This window comes from Pipra filicauda, unplaced genomic scaffold (genome assembly GCF_003945595.2).
Source record: "Pipra filicauda isolate LSUMZ 115617 unplaced genomic scaffold, ASM394559v2 scaffold150_size2825430_pilon, whole genome shotgun sequence".
In the NCBI taxonomy this organism is placed as follows: domain Eukaryota; kingdom Metazoa; phylum Chordata; class Aves; order Passeriformes; family Pipridae; genus Pipra; species Pipra filicauda.
In genome coordinates this window covers 39,604-54,552 of record NW_024103996.1, presented here as the reverse complement: position 1 = coordinate 54,552, position 14,949 = coordinate 39,604, and the positions used below count along the sequence as shown (strand labels likewise).

Genomic DNA, 14,949 nt, shown 5'->3' with positions numbered 1-14,949 from the left:
TCCTTTTTTTATTATAATTACTTTCTGATTCTTTCGTGCATGGCTTGCAGACTCAAACACTTCATGTGTTACAAATTTGTCCTTCCCAGAGGGCTTTTCTGTAGTGTGTTTTTTTAACATGTAAGAGAGTACAAAAATGATTTTCCGTCGCATTTTCTCGTCTGTTGCTCCTTTCCTTCGGCTCTACGGTAAGGGAGCTTAGGGCCAACTTCACAGTCTGTACTGAGGGTGCTGTCCCATCTCATTACGTACCCTGGAGTTTATGTATGACTGTGGAGATAGACACACATTCCCTTCACTCCCAAGCTGCATACTAACGTAATGCCATGAATCCATGCTCCAAGGTGGGCTGACTGACGTGGTTGCTCAAACGAGCTGTGTGACAGCCTGTCTTCTATTTTTACTCCCCTAAAGCCCCGCGTCTGGGACAAGACGAGTGGCTGCGAGGGCTCCTCCCGCAGTAGGGCCCGGCCCGGCCCGGCCGCGCGTGCGCGGTGTCTCGGCGGGGCCGTGGCGCGGCGATGCGCGGGGCCGGGGCGCTGCTGGCCCTGCTGGCCCTGCTGCCCGTCCGCGCCCCCGCGGGCACGGCCCGCCGCTCCGGCCGCAGCAGGTGGGCAGGGGACGGGCACCCGCCGCTGAGGCGCCTCCCGGGACACCGGGCCCGGGCCCCGGCGGGAACTGCGGCTCAGCTGCCCGGGCTTCGCTGCGCTGAGGCCGCGGCCCCGGGGCACCGGCACCGCGCAGCGCTGGGCCGGGGGCTGCGAGAGGACACCCGGGGCCGGCACCGCGACGGCCCAGGAGGAGCGCGGCTCGGTTACTCCGCGATGAGGCCGCTGGCGGTGCGAACTGGGAGGTCCGGTCGTAGTGAAGGGAGCATTGTACGATGGGGAGACAGTCCAGCAAGTACAGACCGCGAGATTCCGTCAGTGAGGAGGATGCTTTCGGCTATTGCAGAGTAAAATCTGTCTTCGCAGATTGCACTTGGGATGAGAACCGAGAGCAGCTGTCATACATGGACACTGAAATTTTTACCACTTTTTCGTCCAGGGACTTTCAGAGGGATTTTTGAATATAGTAATAGAGAGGCTCCACAAAGTTACTGCAATGACAAGAGAGGCTTTCTGTAATTGATTATCAGTGCAGATTGTACAACAGCACATCTAAACTGATGAAAAGTAATACTGTGTTCTGTTGCTGGCATTAATATAAAATAGGAAATTTTGCAAGGATAGCCTATTTAACAGTTTACTGAGTGTGGGGGGCTTGTCTTTGCAGGTCTGTGAGTCAAGTGTGTGTGGAAAAGTCACTCATTTTCAGAAGTAACACCCCTTATCCTACAGACATCATTGCTGTCCCTGGTGGACACGATCTGTTCTGTGTGCAGCTGAATGACTGTAAGTAACCTTTCTTCATACATCATTCGTTCACAGATTGCCTCTGCTTAGGGAATCTTTTTTTTTTAAAACTGATACGTTATAATTGTTACTGATTATTTTGGCTGTTCCAGAGGGAGCATAATGAATCGGGGTCTGATCACCAAAGACAAGCACAAAGATGATTGCACTCCGTGTAAGGGCAGGGTTTCTGGCTAAGCACAAATCAGCCTTTATCAATTGCTTGTGTATCTGAGATACTTTACTCAGTTTGCTACACTTAGAGCAGCAAGTAAGGATGTTTGAAATATCCCACTGTTATCCTTTTCAGAAAGTGATTTTTCTGTATTTTGTATTCTTTATTATACGTGCTTATTTTAATCTTCTCATCTGGCAGTGATTTTTTTACTGGTAATCATATACTCTTTTAGGATATGCCATTAACACTCTTTTCCTCTTTTCCACATTGTATTTCATTTGACTGATTTGATGTCCAACTCTCTGGCATCTATTGCTGTTCAGTAGGGTCTCACATTTGAACACACCGTTTTCTCTTTTGAGTCATTTTCTGGGAGTTTTGACCCACAGTCCCAGCTACTTCTGACCTAAATCCATGAGCATTTTAGGTTGGGTGGGGCTCAGGAGGTTAGCAGGTACAACAACTAGTCAGAACAGGGTTAGTTTCATACTATCTAGTCCTGCTTCTCAGCTCTTTACAGATGCTGCCTGAATGTTGTGTGTACATTCAGAGCACAACTACAAGTGTTTTCTTTTTCAGTTTAATGATTATACCCTCAAGTGATTATTAAGCAAGGTACTCTGTGCACCTACTTTTGTGAACCTTGGAGGAGCTTAATATTGCTTTGGCTTTTATCTCCTTCAAAGGTTTACTTGACTGCTTGATTAATGCTGTATTCAAGAGCTTTTGTTTCTGCTTGCTCCACTGTTCCTCTGAGCATCTGCGCTGCCCTTAAACAGCAGAATTACACTGAAAGCTTGTTTGGTGGTTTTTTTAATGTATGTTTTTTTTCTCCAAACCTACTAGATTACTTAAATTCTTTTTGGTACTACTGTAACTGAGAATACTGACGCTTGTCCTGTTGTCGGTAGGATCTGTGGTCCTCGAACCTTGTAAGATGTTTTATTTGGATGTATTGACAAGTTTATTGTTCGAACAAACACATTGATGAGTCTGCATAGCACATCTTTAATAATTTGCCACTTTATAACAGTGTTTTAGCAACAATAATTTAATACATTACAGCATTGTAACCATAATATTGAATACCACTGGGTCAAGAGGGAATCACTGTGGAAGACCATTCAAAAGTCTGGTTTTTAGGATGCCTATTGTCTATTTATACTTACTTTTGAGTTTTACCAACGTTAATTATTTTGAATCCATTTAATGTTACTTTTAATGATCTCATAAATTGGTAGTGCTTTGTAATTAAATGTCATGTGTGTCTAATTTGGGTATCTCACAGAAATGACAGCACATGTTAGAATAGTTGTAAAGCAGTTTTCGTGCTTTCTGGAAAGTCACTTCGTGTATTAACATCTGTTAATCATGAACAGTACAAACTACTCAGGATGTCATCCTATTCCTAGACCATATTAGCCTGTTAGAAGTGTTAAGATGGGTTAATTAATATAAGGCACCATCTAGCTTATAATTACTGAAGCTGTTCCTTTTAAAAATGTTGGCACAATATTGACTTTTATCTTTTCTAGTAATTTGATATTGGCAGATTTCTTTTTTTTCTCTCCTTTCAAACTCTAGCAAAGCTGAACTATTTCCAACAGCCCCAGGATATCAAAGAATCTGATTTTATGAAGTTCTTAGAGAAGTATGGCAGACACTCTTTCATAGCACCATCACAAGTCCAGCCATCATTCTCTGCTTTTTACCGTGTGAGTTGAAATCATAATCAGTTTGTACATACACTTCTACTAAAGCTGTCTGATGAGATCTAATGAGAACAGATTGAAAGAGTCTTACTTTTGTACCTGTAATCCATATCATCACAGAATTGTAGCGTATCCTGAGTTGGAAGGGACCCACAAGGATCATCCAGTCCAACTCCTGGTCCCACCCAGTGCACCCAAACAATCCCACCCTGTCCCTGAGAGCGTTGTCCAAATGCTCCTTGAGCTCTGGGAGCCTTGGGGCTGTGACCACTGCCCTGGGGAGCCTCTTCAGTGCCTGACCACCCTCTGGGGGAAGAACCTTTTCTTGAGATCCAACCTAACCCTGCCCTGGCACAGCTCCAGCAGTTCCCTGGATCTTGTCACTGCTCACAGGGAGCAGAGATTGGTGCTGCCCTTCTGCTGCTCTTTGTCAGGAAGCTGGAGACCCCGATGAGGTCTGACCTCAGTCTCCTCCAGGCTGAGCAGACCAAGTGCCCTCAGCTGCTCCTTATATGGTTTCCCTTCCAGGCCTTCACCATCTTCATTGCCCTCCTTTGGATGCTCTCCAGTAGCTTTAGATCTTATGATGTGGTGCCCAAAACTGCCCTCAGGGCTCCAGGTGAGGCCACCCCAGAGCAGAGCAGGACAATTCCCTCCCTCAACCAGCTGATGATGCTGAGCCTGATGCACCCCAAGATAGAGGTGCTCTGGCTACCAGAGCACACTGTTAAAGTGTTTGTTTCTCAGTTCTTTTCATTCCTTGGTGTATAGAAAGTTCCTGATGAGATTTTTGTATTTAAAAGGTTGGACAACCTTTTAGACAAAGCTGAGTGTACACAAAGAAGAGGTATAGGTTTGTCTCTCTGCCCTGATGATGACATCACCTTGTGTTCCACAGTAATTGTGATTTCTCCAAACTGTCTTTTCAGGCTGGTGATCCAATCCTAATCTACTTTGATTCATCATCTGTACTGAGCACGCTTAGACAGCCAGTAAAAATGGGAGCCAGTGGACTTTGTGTTGATGGAAATCCTGCTGGTTAGTAAAGGGGGAGGAATATCTTAGGGTGATTTGCTTCTGTTTGATCTGTTGTCTCATGTCTGAACTCAGGCTTCCTGGACAGTAAAAGTACAAGCTGTACTCGGATTTTTGCCAATTTGAGCAAGAGCTGCATGACTGACCCTGCCCTTGACGCTGCCTCTTACTACCGGGATTTCACTGTGCTGAAGGTGCATGTCAGATGTCTTGCTTTTGTGCAAAATCATGGTTGCTTGACTTTGCATTGCTTTCCTCTGCAACTCCAGCTAACTGGAAAACTGAAGGTCATCTAGTGTGTCATCCCTGATCTCCCAGTTGTTGAGGCCTTCTTGCTGGGACACCTGCTAAAACTATTGTGATTGGTGATAATCCTTCAAACTACTTTCAAGTAAATTTCAGTTATTAGCAAATTATTAATGGGTTTAACAGGTGCTTCACTGATACTTCATAGTTTTAATGGTTTATATAGACTCTCTTGCATTTTAAACAGACTGTTTTTCAAAGTATTCCTTTCTGTTCCATCAGCTTGATCAAGTAGTGCATGTACTCAGTAAAGAATGAGGATTTGTTTTACACAATATGTTAGCTCTAAAATCATATGGAAGGCCACTTATCAATATTAGCTCTGTTTACAGTCATAGATTGAATTCCATATCAGTTTCTCCACTATTTATTTTGATTTAATTTCAAAGTAATGGATTTACTATTCTGCATTCATTGTGCTGGTCTTACTGAATGTTTATATGAAAATATCTCCTCTTGCCTTCTAGAGTTTCTCTGGTGTTCCATGAGAAAACAACATTGTAAATATGAACACCTTACTAAGGCTGATGACGCTGTTCCCCCTTATATTGGAAATGTAAATCAGCATAACTGTAGTAGAGAGTATTCTATTGATCAGATTTAACTCATGTTTTCAGGGCTTTCTTTGTCATTGTGGCCAAAATTCAGTTTTTCCTTAACTGGAAGCTAAAGTAATTACTTGATGGCAGAAGAAGGAGTTCCAGGAATGGATCAGAGATATGATACTTTCAAGTATCTGCATTTTGCAGGACATTAGCAAGGCCAAGATTAAATTTGTCTTCTGATGTTCTAAAATGCATTTTGTGGATTAAGTCTGTGATTTATAGATCACAAAATGATGACAAGTTTTACACATCTGGAATAAACCAAGTAATTTTGTCAGTATAATATGTAGGTTCTGTTTAGTGATGATTTCATGACTTTAGGCACTTGCAAACACAGAAATTTACTTGGGGGTTTTTTGGTGTTATATAATGGTTTGTTTATTTTTCCCAGGTCCCAGTTAGTGGCACCATTGTGCAGTCCATGAAGGTCAGTCTCTGTCTCCAATGAAAATAATTTCTACTTCTGAAATAAAACATACTTGAAATCTTAAGCATTCATAGTAATGTCCATAGGTTGGGAACTTGGGAGAATGGGAATGTGCTGTGCCTGAGACAAGTTTGGGGTTTTTTTTAACAAAAGTGTGACATTATAGAAAAAAACAGGGATATAAGGAAGGATGTACTTTTAAATGAATGGGCACAGATAGGGCTAAAAAAACAGGGATATAAGGAAGGATGTACTTTTAAATGAATGGGCACAGATAGGGCTAAAGTCAGGGAAGGAGCTTGTTTTCTTGGAAAAAAACTGGGCATCTGGAGCAGGGTAGTGTGCCCACAGATCACAGCTACAGCAAGAAGGTAAATCTGGCTTGGATGGAAAAGCAGTGGAAGAGAGTAAAGAATGCACACTCCTTTTAAACAATTAATAATTGTTCATGTGCTTCGTGTCTCCAGGTAAATGTCACTGCAGTTGCACCACCTGGAGCTCCCCACATGAGAGACAACACATGTACCAATGTGGTTTCTGAGGTACGTGAATCTCCTTTCCTTTGCGCAGCTTAACACAAAGTTATTGCCTTTCTCTGTCTCTGATTTTCCTCTGAATTGGACTTTCAGGTGATCTATGAGATAGAATACAGTGGCACGAGTGGGATTCAGAGTGTTTCTGTCCAGTTCAAAGTGAGCAACATCTCTGGGAACCTCGGATCCTCTCTGCAGCAGCACTTCACTTTGCACTTCTGGGTCAGTGCCCTCATCCTCCCTGGGCTTTTACCAAGCTTGTAGTCTGTCGTTTGTGACCGATTTTGATACAGATGAGATCTGAAAAGATTTGAGCAGTGTCACTGTGGTAGAGTAGTAACAGAACCCTGGGATGCAGATGGTAGTTGAAGGCAGGAGGGGATGCATTTCTGGTCTCAAGTAAACCATGCTAGTAGAAAAATTCAGGCTCAGTGCAAGCATGCAGTCCTGCATTGCACAAATTTCAAGGGGCTGATTGTTTTTATCTGATTATTTTTGCTATTGCTTTGGTTTGGGTGTTTTGGGGGTTTTATTGTTGGGGTGGAAGGGAAGAGGAGTCACCAGCATGGTCTTTTGAAGGAAAGGGTTGAAGCTATTGCTTTATCTGAGGTGTTCAGTGTTTGTGAGCAAAGTTGCTAAATTTATTCCAAGTACTCATTTAACTTTGCCTGCGCAGCAGGAAAGAGAGTTACTTTGGCGGGGGTGGAAATCTCGGAAATACTAATGTGTGTTAAGTTCACATAAATCTTGTCCCATAGAGGCAATGTAAAGTTGGGTAAGTGATGACCTCAGGGGTTGATAAGTGTGCAGTGCAACCTTGTTGAAGTTAGCCCCAGAGGCTCTCACCATAAAACAATTTAGAAGTGGAATGTGCCACTAAGAATCAGGGTCAAGGCAGGGTTTGTTCTGCAGTTCATCTGTAGAATTGCCCAGACTGATTTGTTCACTTCCTCAGACACAAATGCTGAGCAATAGGAATTCATTGTCCTGAGAGCTTTCCTGGTAGTATCCACATTTCAGGTACTGACACTTAGTTTTTTACCTCCTGGACTGCAAGTGAACTTTCCAGGTAAGAAAGAGACTTTGGAAACAAATCATGGGAGTTTTAGTAGTGCATAATATTCAGTCACTCAAAAAATGGCTTACATTTATATTTGATCTTCAGAGATTAATGGATCTCATTGATGCCAATATTTTCCCCTTCTTCTATTTCTTCCCTTTGCATCTTTGTAGACCAAGACCCTCTCTCATATGTTGCCCAGAAGTGGAAACCCTGGCTATATCACTGGAGCACCATTGCTGATTGCAAACAGTGGTGCCATGCAGCATGTATCCTTTTTCTGCTACCAGTTTTTATTTATCACTGGGTTTCTTGACTTCTGGTACTCCCTTATCTGGACTTTTGTAGTCCTCTGATAGGGAAAAGGAGGAGTGTGGGGTGAGTGGATTGTTAAATACAAGATGAGTGTTCAGTACTGTCTGTTTATGCTTTTATTTGGCTTCTTGACGTGCAGTCTGTCAGATGAGTATTTTACGGAGTGAAAGTGATGGAAGTTGCTCACAGTTCCTCAGACACACGGTACAGTTTGGAAGGAACATGAGAACAGGCTGCAACCTCAGGTAACAACACACTCTGCAGTTGTCCTTCCTGACACAGCTGGAAGGTGTGGACTCACTTAGCACTCTGCAGTGCTGTGGAGCCAGAGTCCTTCCCTGAGGTCTCTACAGATCTTTCATATCCTCCTAAGAGAACTTGGATATCAGAGAGATGGGGGACCACTAGAATAACCTGAACATTGTGAAGGCCTTCTGGGACATCATGAGGCTGTAGTCTGACAATACGTCTTGGACAAGACTAGAGTTTATATTTGAGGAGTGAATTACAAAGGAATCTTTAAAAGTGATTGTTTTGATGATTTGGATTGTTCTTTTGACAGGGCGGGTGTAGAACCACTGGTGTGATAAGATGGCTAAAGAGCTGTCAGTTTTCCTTATCATGCATTACCCTGCCATATTTTTCTCCCTTCTCATTGCAGAGACCATTCCATCTGTTTAATACCAATACTTCTTGACTCATTACAGGAGCAGAAGAAATACTCATTACAAAGGCAGGATGTTGATAGTGGGATTTTTGTCCTGGAGATCACTTTGTCAAAGCTGTTATTTTCTCATTTCCAGCCTATCCCCATTACTGGAAGAGAGTAACTGTAGTTACATCCAGCAGAAGTTATACAAGGCTTTTCAGGGGATGAACAGAGCAGAGGACCTTGCTATAACTGGCAGTGCTCATTCAACCCAGACAGAAGAGTGGACGACCATTCTGGTTCAGAACTGCAGTGTGCAGGTAATATGAATGCAAGAAGACCAGCTGTGAATATTTTTCCTTTCATATCTTTGTATTGCCTCAGGGAAGCGTGGGCATCTGGACTTTCTTTGTGTGATGATCCTCTGACTCTTAGGAGTCTTAATACCTGTAAGCAGTCGTGGTTCATACTGTTAGAGTACTTAGCAAAAGAAACCCCAACAAACCCTGACAGATTTCATATTTCTCGAATCCCGTTCCCGCTATCTAAGTGGGCCAAAAGGGTTTAATACTGAATCCAGTGTTGTATTACATAGTTTTCTGACAGCCTTCTAGAACTAATAGCACCTGGTTACTTGCTATTAATTTGATATTTCTGATTTTCCATTTTCTAGGAAATTTATATATCACCTAATAAGGTTAAAAGTTTGCAACCAAAGTGCTTATATATTAATAATTATTAATCTGTCAGGTGGCCTAATGGAATGCAAAATCCAAATGGTACAGCTGAGACAAATTCTGTTTGAAAGTGAGATGGATATAGCTCCAAAAGGGGTGGTTGACCTGACTAGAAGTTAGAGAGTTAGTGCTGAAGTGACCTATGCTATCCAAAATATTGGACTTGGACCATAATGGTCCTTTTTCACTTTTAAAATACTATATTAAGTTGATAGGAGTATATTTTATTTTCAGGCTGCGAATTGCACTTCCTGTTGCGTGGTTCCTGTGACCCTGGAGATACAGATACTGTGGACTAAAGTGGGCCTCCTGTCCAACCCACAAGCTCAAATACTGGGTGCACGGTACTTTTACCAGTGTCAACCCCTGAAGGTATGTAATTAAAACCCCTCCCTCACACACAGAGGTAATTAAATGGGATTTACAGGTTGCTTAAGAACCAAGGAATCAAATGGTCTTGAAACTAAGTTGAGATTCATTGAACTTTAGCAGTGGTCTGGCTGCAATGGCAAGAGTTGTTATTTAACAGCTCCATAGATGAAAAATTGTTTCGAGATCTGTTTAGTACTGTCCTCACACAGTAGCACAACTGGAAAAGGTACCTTCTTTCCAACTCCAAAGCACCTTCTGCCACTTAAGGACTCAAACTTTAAACTTATGCTCAGTATAAAGTTGTATTTCCAAAGATTCAGTTACTCCGTGTTTATCTGGTTGTCTCTTAAAGCCTTGATATGGAATTTGAGTTGATTTATGTTTCACGGACCCCACAGCATGCTGATAATCTGTGTAAGAAGACATTTCTGTTCCTCTAGAGGTTCTGAAATCACCAGGTAGCTGAGGAAGAGACTAATGCTGATGGCAGCAGATTTGAAGAATTAAAGGAGGAAGGCTGTAAGCCAGAAGGAGGCACTCAAGGCCAGGTTGGATGGAGCTCGGAAAAACCTGGTCTAGTTGAAGAGGTCCCTTCTCATTGCAGGGGACTTGGACTAGGTGACCTTTACAGGCCCCTTCCAACCCAAACTATTCTATGGTTCTGTGATGTCAGCAGGAGCTAACAGGGTCATAAAGGACAATGAATAGTCTTTTTCAAGCATGTTTCAGTGGATCCCATTTTGGTGCATTTTTTGTTTTTGACATCACATAGTCTTTTGGGCAGCTCATGTATTTCAAGGCTTATACTTCTCTGTAAGGAAGCTGAACATGAGCCAGCAGTGTGCCCAGGTGGCCAAGAAGGCCAGTGGCATCCTGGCCTGGATCAGGTACAGTGTGGCCAACAGGACCAGGGAAGTGATTCTGCCCCTGGACTCAGCGCTGGTGAGGCCACACCTTGAGTGCTGTGTCCAGTTCTGGGCCCCTCAGTTTAGGAAGGATATTGAGGTGGTGGAGCAGGTCCAGAGAAGAGCAACAAGGTTGGTGAAGGGACTGGAGCACAAGTCCTATGAGGAGAGGCTGAGGGAGCTGGGGCTGTTCAACCTGGAGGAGGCTCAGGGGAGACCTTATCACTCTCTACAACTGACAGGAGGTTGTAGCCAGGTGGGGGTTGGTCTCTTCTCCCAGGCAGCTATCAGCAAGACAAGAGGGGATGGTTTTAAGCTCTGCCAGGGGAGGTATAGGTTAGATATTAGGGAGAAATTCTTTCCAGAGAGGGTAATCAGGCATTGGAATGGGCTGCTCAGGGAAGTGGTGGATTCTCCATCCCTGAAGGTTTTTAAGATGTGACTGGATGTGACACTTAGTGCCATGGTCTGGTAACCATGGTGGTAGTGGATCAAGGGTTGGACTTGATGATCTCAGAGGTCCCTTCCAACACGGCTGGAAAAAAAAAAAGAAAAAAAAAGAGAAAAAAAGAAAAAAAAGTGAGAAATAAATTTATTGAAATAAATTTATTGTTTTATTGGGTCCCTGCTTTATTTTATTGACATTTTATTGAAAGGATTTCATCTTGTGGTTCTGTCTGTTTCTGGCAGAAAACACTTGTCCAAAGAGACAGGTGATCTTATCTTACATAAAGTTTATAATTTTATAAAAAATAAAGCTAGCTTTGCTTCTGTTCTTATTACTAGCTAGCTGATATGTCTGTCCTCTGAATAGAAGGCTTACTCTAGCAAAGCTTGAGTCACTGCTGCCACTTTGGAGATCTGTAGCATATGATGCACAGTAGCTACTGGTCTTTCCCGTGCCCTCAGTTTACCTGCGAAGTATCAATTTGGGGAAAGAGGGTTTACTCCACTGAAAACTTAGGACACTTAACTCCTACCATTATAAAGACATCTTGCTTGCCAGTCATCTGTGGTGGGTGTCCATTAGAAAATTGAGGGGCCATATATATTTTGCATTGTCTGCTAAACTGTGCTTTCCCTCTTGTTGCAGTTCCTGAGCGCACACACGGTACCTGTGACAACTGTCGTTACCTTCACTGACATGACAGACTGGCCAGAACCACCCCGGGGCCAGCCCCAAAGGCACTGGAAACTCCCATTTGACATCTTTTTCCCATTCAAGGTGGCACTGAATTTAGAAAGCAGTTACAGAGTTGATCTGGCTGGCTATTTTTTGTTTATTCTAATAATGTCTAGTATTCTCTGCTTTTGAAAATAGATAAGGCCTGTACTTAAAGTTCAGTAAGTGAATTGGTACATTCAGAATATGTTCCAGGAAGTTGTTGGATGAAAGTATATTTTTTAACAAAGGATTTATTTTTTATCTTAAATTCTTCAGATGATGGAAAAATCTGCCCCATACAATGCCAAGTACTCCAGTGGAATCAATAGGGGGCAAGAAAATCAGAGCCTACTGTTAATAAAATGTATTTGTTGCTTTTGTACATATACTGTGTGTAGCAACTTTGTTGCTCTCCCTCATTACAAACTTTAAAAAAGGGTGCAAAAATAAACTGAAAAACTTGTAATTAGTCAGGGTATCAAGAGACATAACACAAAGTAAACAAAACCAAACATGCAGATTTTGGGGTAACTTCGCGTATTTACCTTTGTGAGTGTTTGCATGGTTTATTAGCTGGGAAAGGATTTCATGCAAGTGTCTGCTGCTTCCAGGGATTCTGATTCTGGGGCAGCCCGTGCAGGCTGCGCTGAACACTTTGTGTTCCAGTGTTACATGGGGCTGCTGGTACCAGTACAGCAACAAGCTTGGATTTTTAGGTAGACGTGGCTTCTCAGCTGTGCCTTTGCAAAGCTTTTAGTGGAACACATCTGTAGTGTGTCCTGTGTCCTCTGATGCCTCTGATCTGTGGAATCCAGAAAATTTACAGGTGACAGTAACTGAAACTTCCCAAAAGTCAAATTGCCAAGTGTGTCAGGATATAGCTTGAATGAAAAGGATCTGGCATCCCTATTTTCTGCATTATTGAGATAAATCAGTTAAGTGTGACTACAGAGATACTGTTTATCTATGAGCTGCAAATACATAAAGTAAGAATGCATCACCTTATACTGCAATTCTCTGCCATACCTCAACCTCCAACATGTCGTATTTTCTAGCTCACGTTTGGCTCCTCTGACATTTTGTCTTTGCAAGAAATGGAGCTGGAAGGAGCCTTACCCATAACCTGTTCTAGCCTGAATTAAGGCCTGTACAAATTCTAGCCATGCCATAGCAATGGATGTGCATTTAGAATCTGCAGTTTCCTATGACAGTGTATTTTAGTGTTTGTCATGTTTTTTTCCCCACTGCCTGATCTTAAGTAGCCTCCTTTGCAATCCAGTATCAGGCACGGTATGTCGGTGGCACACACCAGGCAGGCTCGTGTGTCAGATGCACAGGATGGAGTGTTTGTACTCCGTGGGAAGGGCTGGGACAGCGCTGTGGAATGTCCCTGCTGCCAGCACTGTATCTGGAGCCACCTGTCCAGCGTGTCTTTTTTGGGGCAGTAGGTCTGGTTTTACTCTGTCCGAGTGAAGACGATCTTTACTAGATGATCTTTAAGGTCCCTTTCCAAGCCTGACCATCGATTCTTGGAAGATGCAATTTTGGGTTTCAAAGGAGGAGCAGCTACAGAGCCCGCGGGCGGGGCCGGAAGCGACGTGAGGCGGCGGCGGCTGAGGCTGAGGGGAGCCGGGCCGAGTAACACCGAGCCGGGCTGGGGAGAACCGGGCGGTGAGTAGAGCCGAGCAGAGCCGGGCGGGGCCGGGCCGAGCAGCCTCGGTGCTGCCCGTTCCCCTCCCGCGCGGGGCCCGTTCCCGGCCGAGGGATGCGAGGAGAGGAGGAGGGTCTCAGCCTTGGCGCTGCCGGGCGGCACCTTCACCCCCGCTCTCCCGGACCCCGCAGGCTCCCCGGAGCCGCTCAGACTCGCGGTCCCGGTCTGGCGGCGGTCCCGGGGCGGTGCTGCCGCGAGGAGTGACCGGGAAATCGCGGTTCGGTCCCCTGCGAGCACCAGACGAGCTGGTTGGAGCTGCACGGGCCTCCACCCCCTGGGGCCCTGTGAGAGCAGAGCTGCTGTTCTGGAGGTTTTCTTGCTGGTGGTCTCTTGTGGGTACTTACAAGATTTCTCCATGCCCAAAGAAAACATTTAAATTCACCTGACGCTTGCCTGACACCTCAGAGTCACTACCTAGGTTTTGACCTGACTTGGTGATAAGCCTGTGTTCTTCACATAGTGTTTCTTCACAGTAGACAGAACAGGATCAGATTAGAAGTTTTTTTAAGTAACCTGACAGCCCTCTGAAAAAAGTAATAAAACTGTAGATAAAGGAGACTTAATGAGCAAAGCTTACAAGGTTTACCAAAAGCCTTTGGCAACTCTGTACTGTGAAGTCAGGAAGAGTTTTATTTTCTTAAATGAATAATATCTCAAATATTTCCATAAATGCTTATGCCTGAGCTGACTCTCTACTCTAAAATTGACAGATACTTGAAAGTGTTTATTTTCTTTGTCTTCCCAGATTTGCTCGAGGACACTGAGAGAAGCAATTACAAAGGGTTAAAATAAAGTTTTCTTCTTCCCTGTTCTCTAGTAAAGTATTTATGTTTAGTGACTTCAGAAGGTACATACCTTTTCCATTTTTGTGTCAGTGAATACTTTTTGTTGTGTAAAATGCTTTACTGATTTTTGTGTTTGCTGTATTCCCTTGCTGTTCTAAGCTACTCTGTACTGGATTGTTATAAAAATCATGTTCAATAGCAAAGTGAGCATCTTTCAGGCTTAGCTTCAGTAATTTTTCAGCTGCTCTTGTTGCATGTTGTGTTAGTAGGAATATGAAAGCAATGCTATTTTTATGTTTTTCTGCAGCATCCAGGGAAAAAACCACCTGAGGATCACTGTGCGTGATACTCTGAAAAGTCAGCTGAAGATGTAGTGAAAGTCAAAAAGCAAATAGAATGGTAGAAATTATCACTTAAGGAATGAATGCAGAATAAAAAAATATATTATGCCACTATATAAATCCTTGCTTTGTCCAAATTTGAGCACTCTGTGCAGTTCTGTACAGCATATTTTATATGCTGTACTCTGGGCTAATTGGGGAGGTGGAGGAAGAGCAATGGAGATGTATATATGTTGTATATATGAAATAGCCTTGATATGAGGAAAGCTCTGAGGGCAGAGCTCACCGGTGTCTGCAGCTTCCTCTCAAGGGGCAGCTCCGACTCTGCTCCCTGTGAGCAGTGGTAGGGCCCGAGGGAACAGCTGGAGCTGTGACAGGGCAGGTTTAGGCTGAATCTCAGGAAAAGGTTCTTCCCCCAGAGGGTTCTGGGGCACTGAACAGGCTCCCCAGGGCAGTGGTCACGGTCCCAAGGCTTCCAGAGCTCAAGGAGCGTTTGGACAACGCTCTCAGGGACAGGGTGGGATTGTTCGGGTGTCCTGGACAGGGCCATGAGTTGGCCTAATGGTCCCTGTGGGTCCCTTCCAGCTCAGGAGATTCTAGGGTTCTAAATGATTCTATGATTATCTTAATTTAGAAGTGAATGCAAAGGGGATAACGTGAGGTATAGTGAAGACCAAAGCCAGCACTCTTGCCCTTGTGGAGGGGTTTGTGTTACAGTG

At 43.8% G+C, this 14,949-nt stretch overlaps 1 protein-coding gene across 5 annotated transcripts; it reads left to right on the top strand.

The window, feature by feature from the left end:
* Positions 1 to 518: 518 nt before the first annotated feature.
* On the top strand, positions 519 to 14,350 carry TCTN3 (tectonic family member 3). Of its 5 annotated transcripts, none has more exons than XR_005562661.1 (15): positions 519 to 610; positions 1,276 to 1,394; positions 3,157 to 3,287; positions 4,214 to 4,322; positions 4,395 to 4,513; positions 5,622 to 5,657; positions 6,125 to 6,199; positions 6,287 to 6,412; positions 7,424 to 7,519; positions 7,713 to 7,810; positions 8,369 to 8,534; positions 9,186 to 9,323; positions 11,322 to 13,064; positions 13,850 to 13,951; positions 14,197 to 14,350. XR_005562661.1 is itself a non-coding variant. In XM_039378934.1 (13 exons), the coding sequence occupies exons 1-13, from the start codon at positions 522 to 524 to the stop codon at positions 11,541 to 11,543; spliced, it is 1,524 nt and encodes a 507-aa protein (XP_039234868.1). In that variant the 5' UTR covers positions 519 to 521; the 3' UTR covers positions 11,544 to 14,350. The 5 variants fall into 5 exon arrangements, 1 of the variants encoding a protein (XP_039234868.1); XR_005562662.1 differs by having other exon boundaries at positions 11,322 to 13,436; XR_005562660.1 differs by having other exon boundaries at positions 11,322 to 13,951.
* Positions 14,351 to 14,949: the final 599 nt, after the last annotated feature.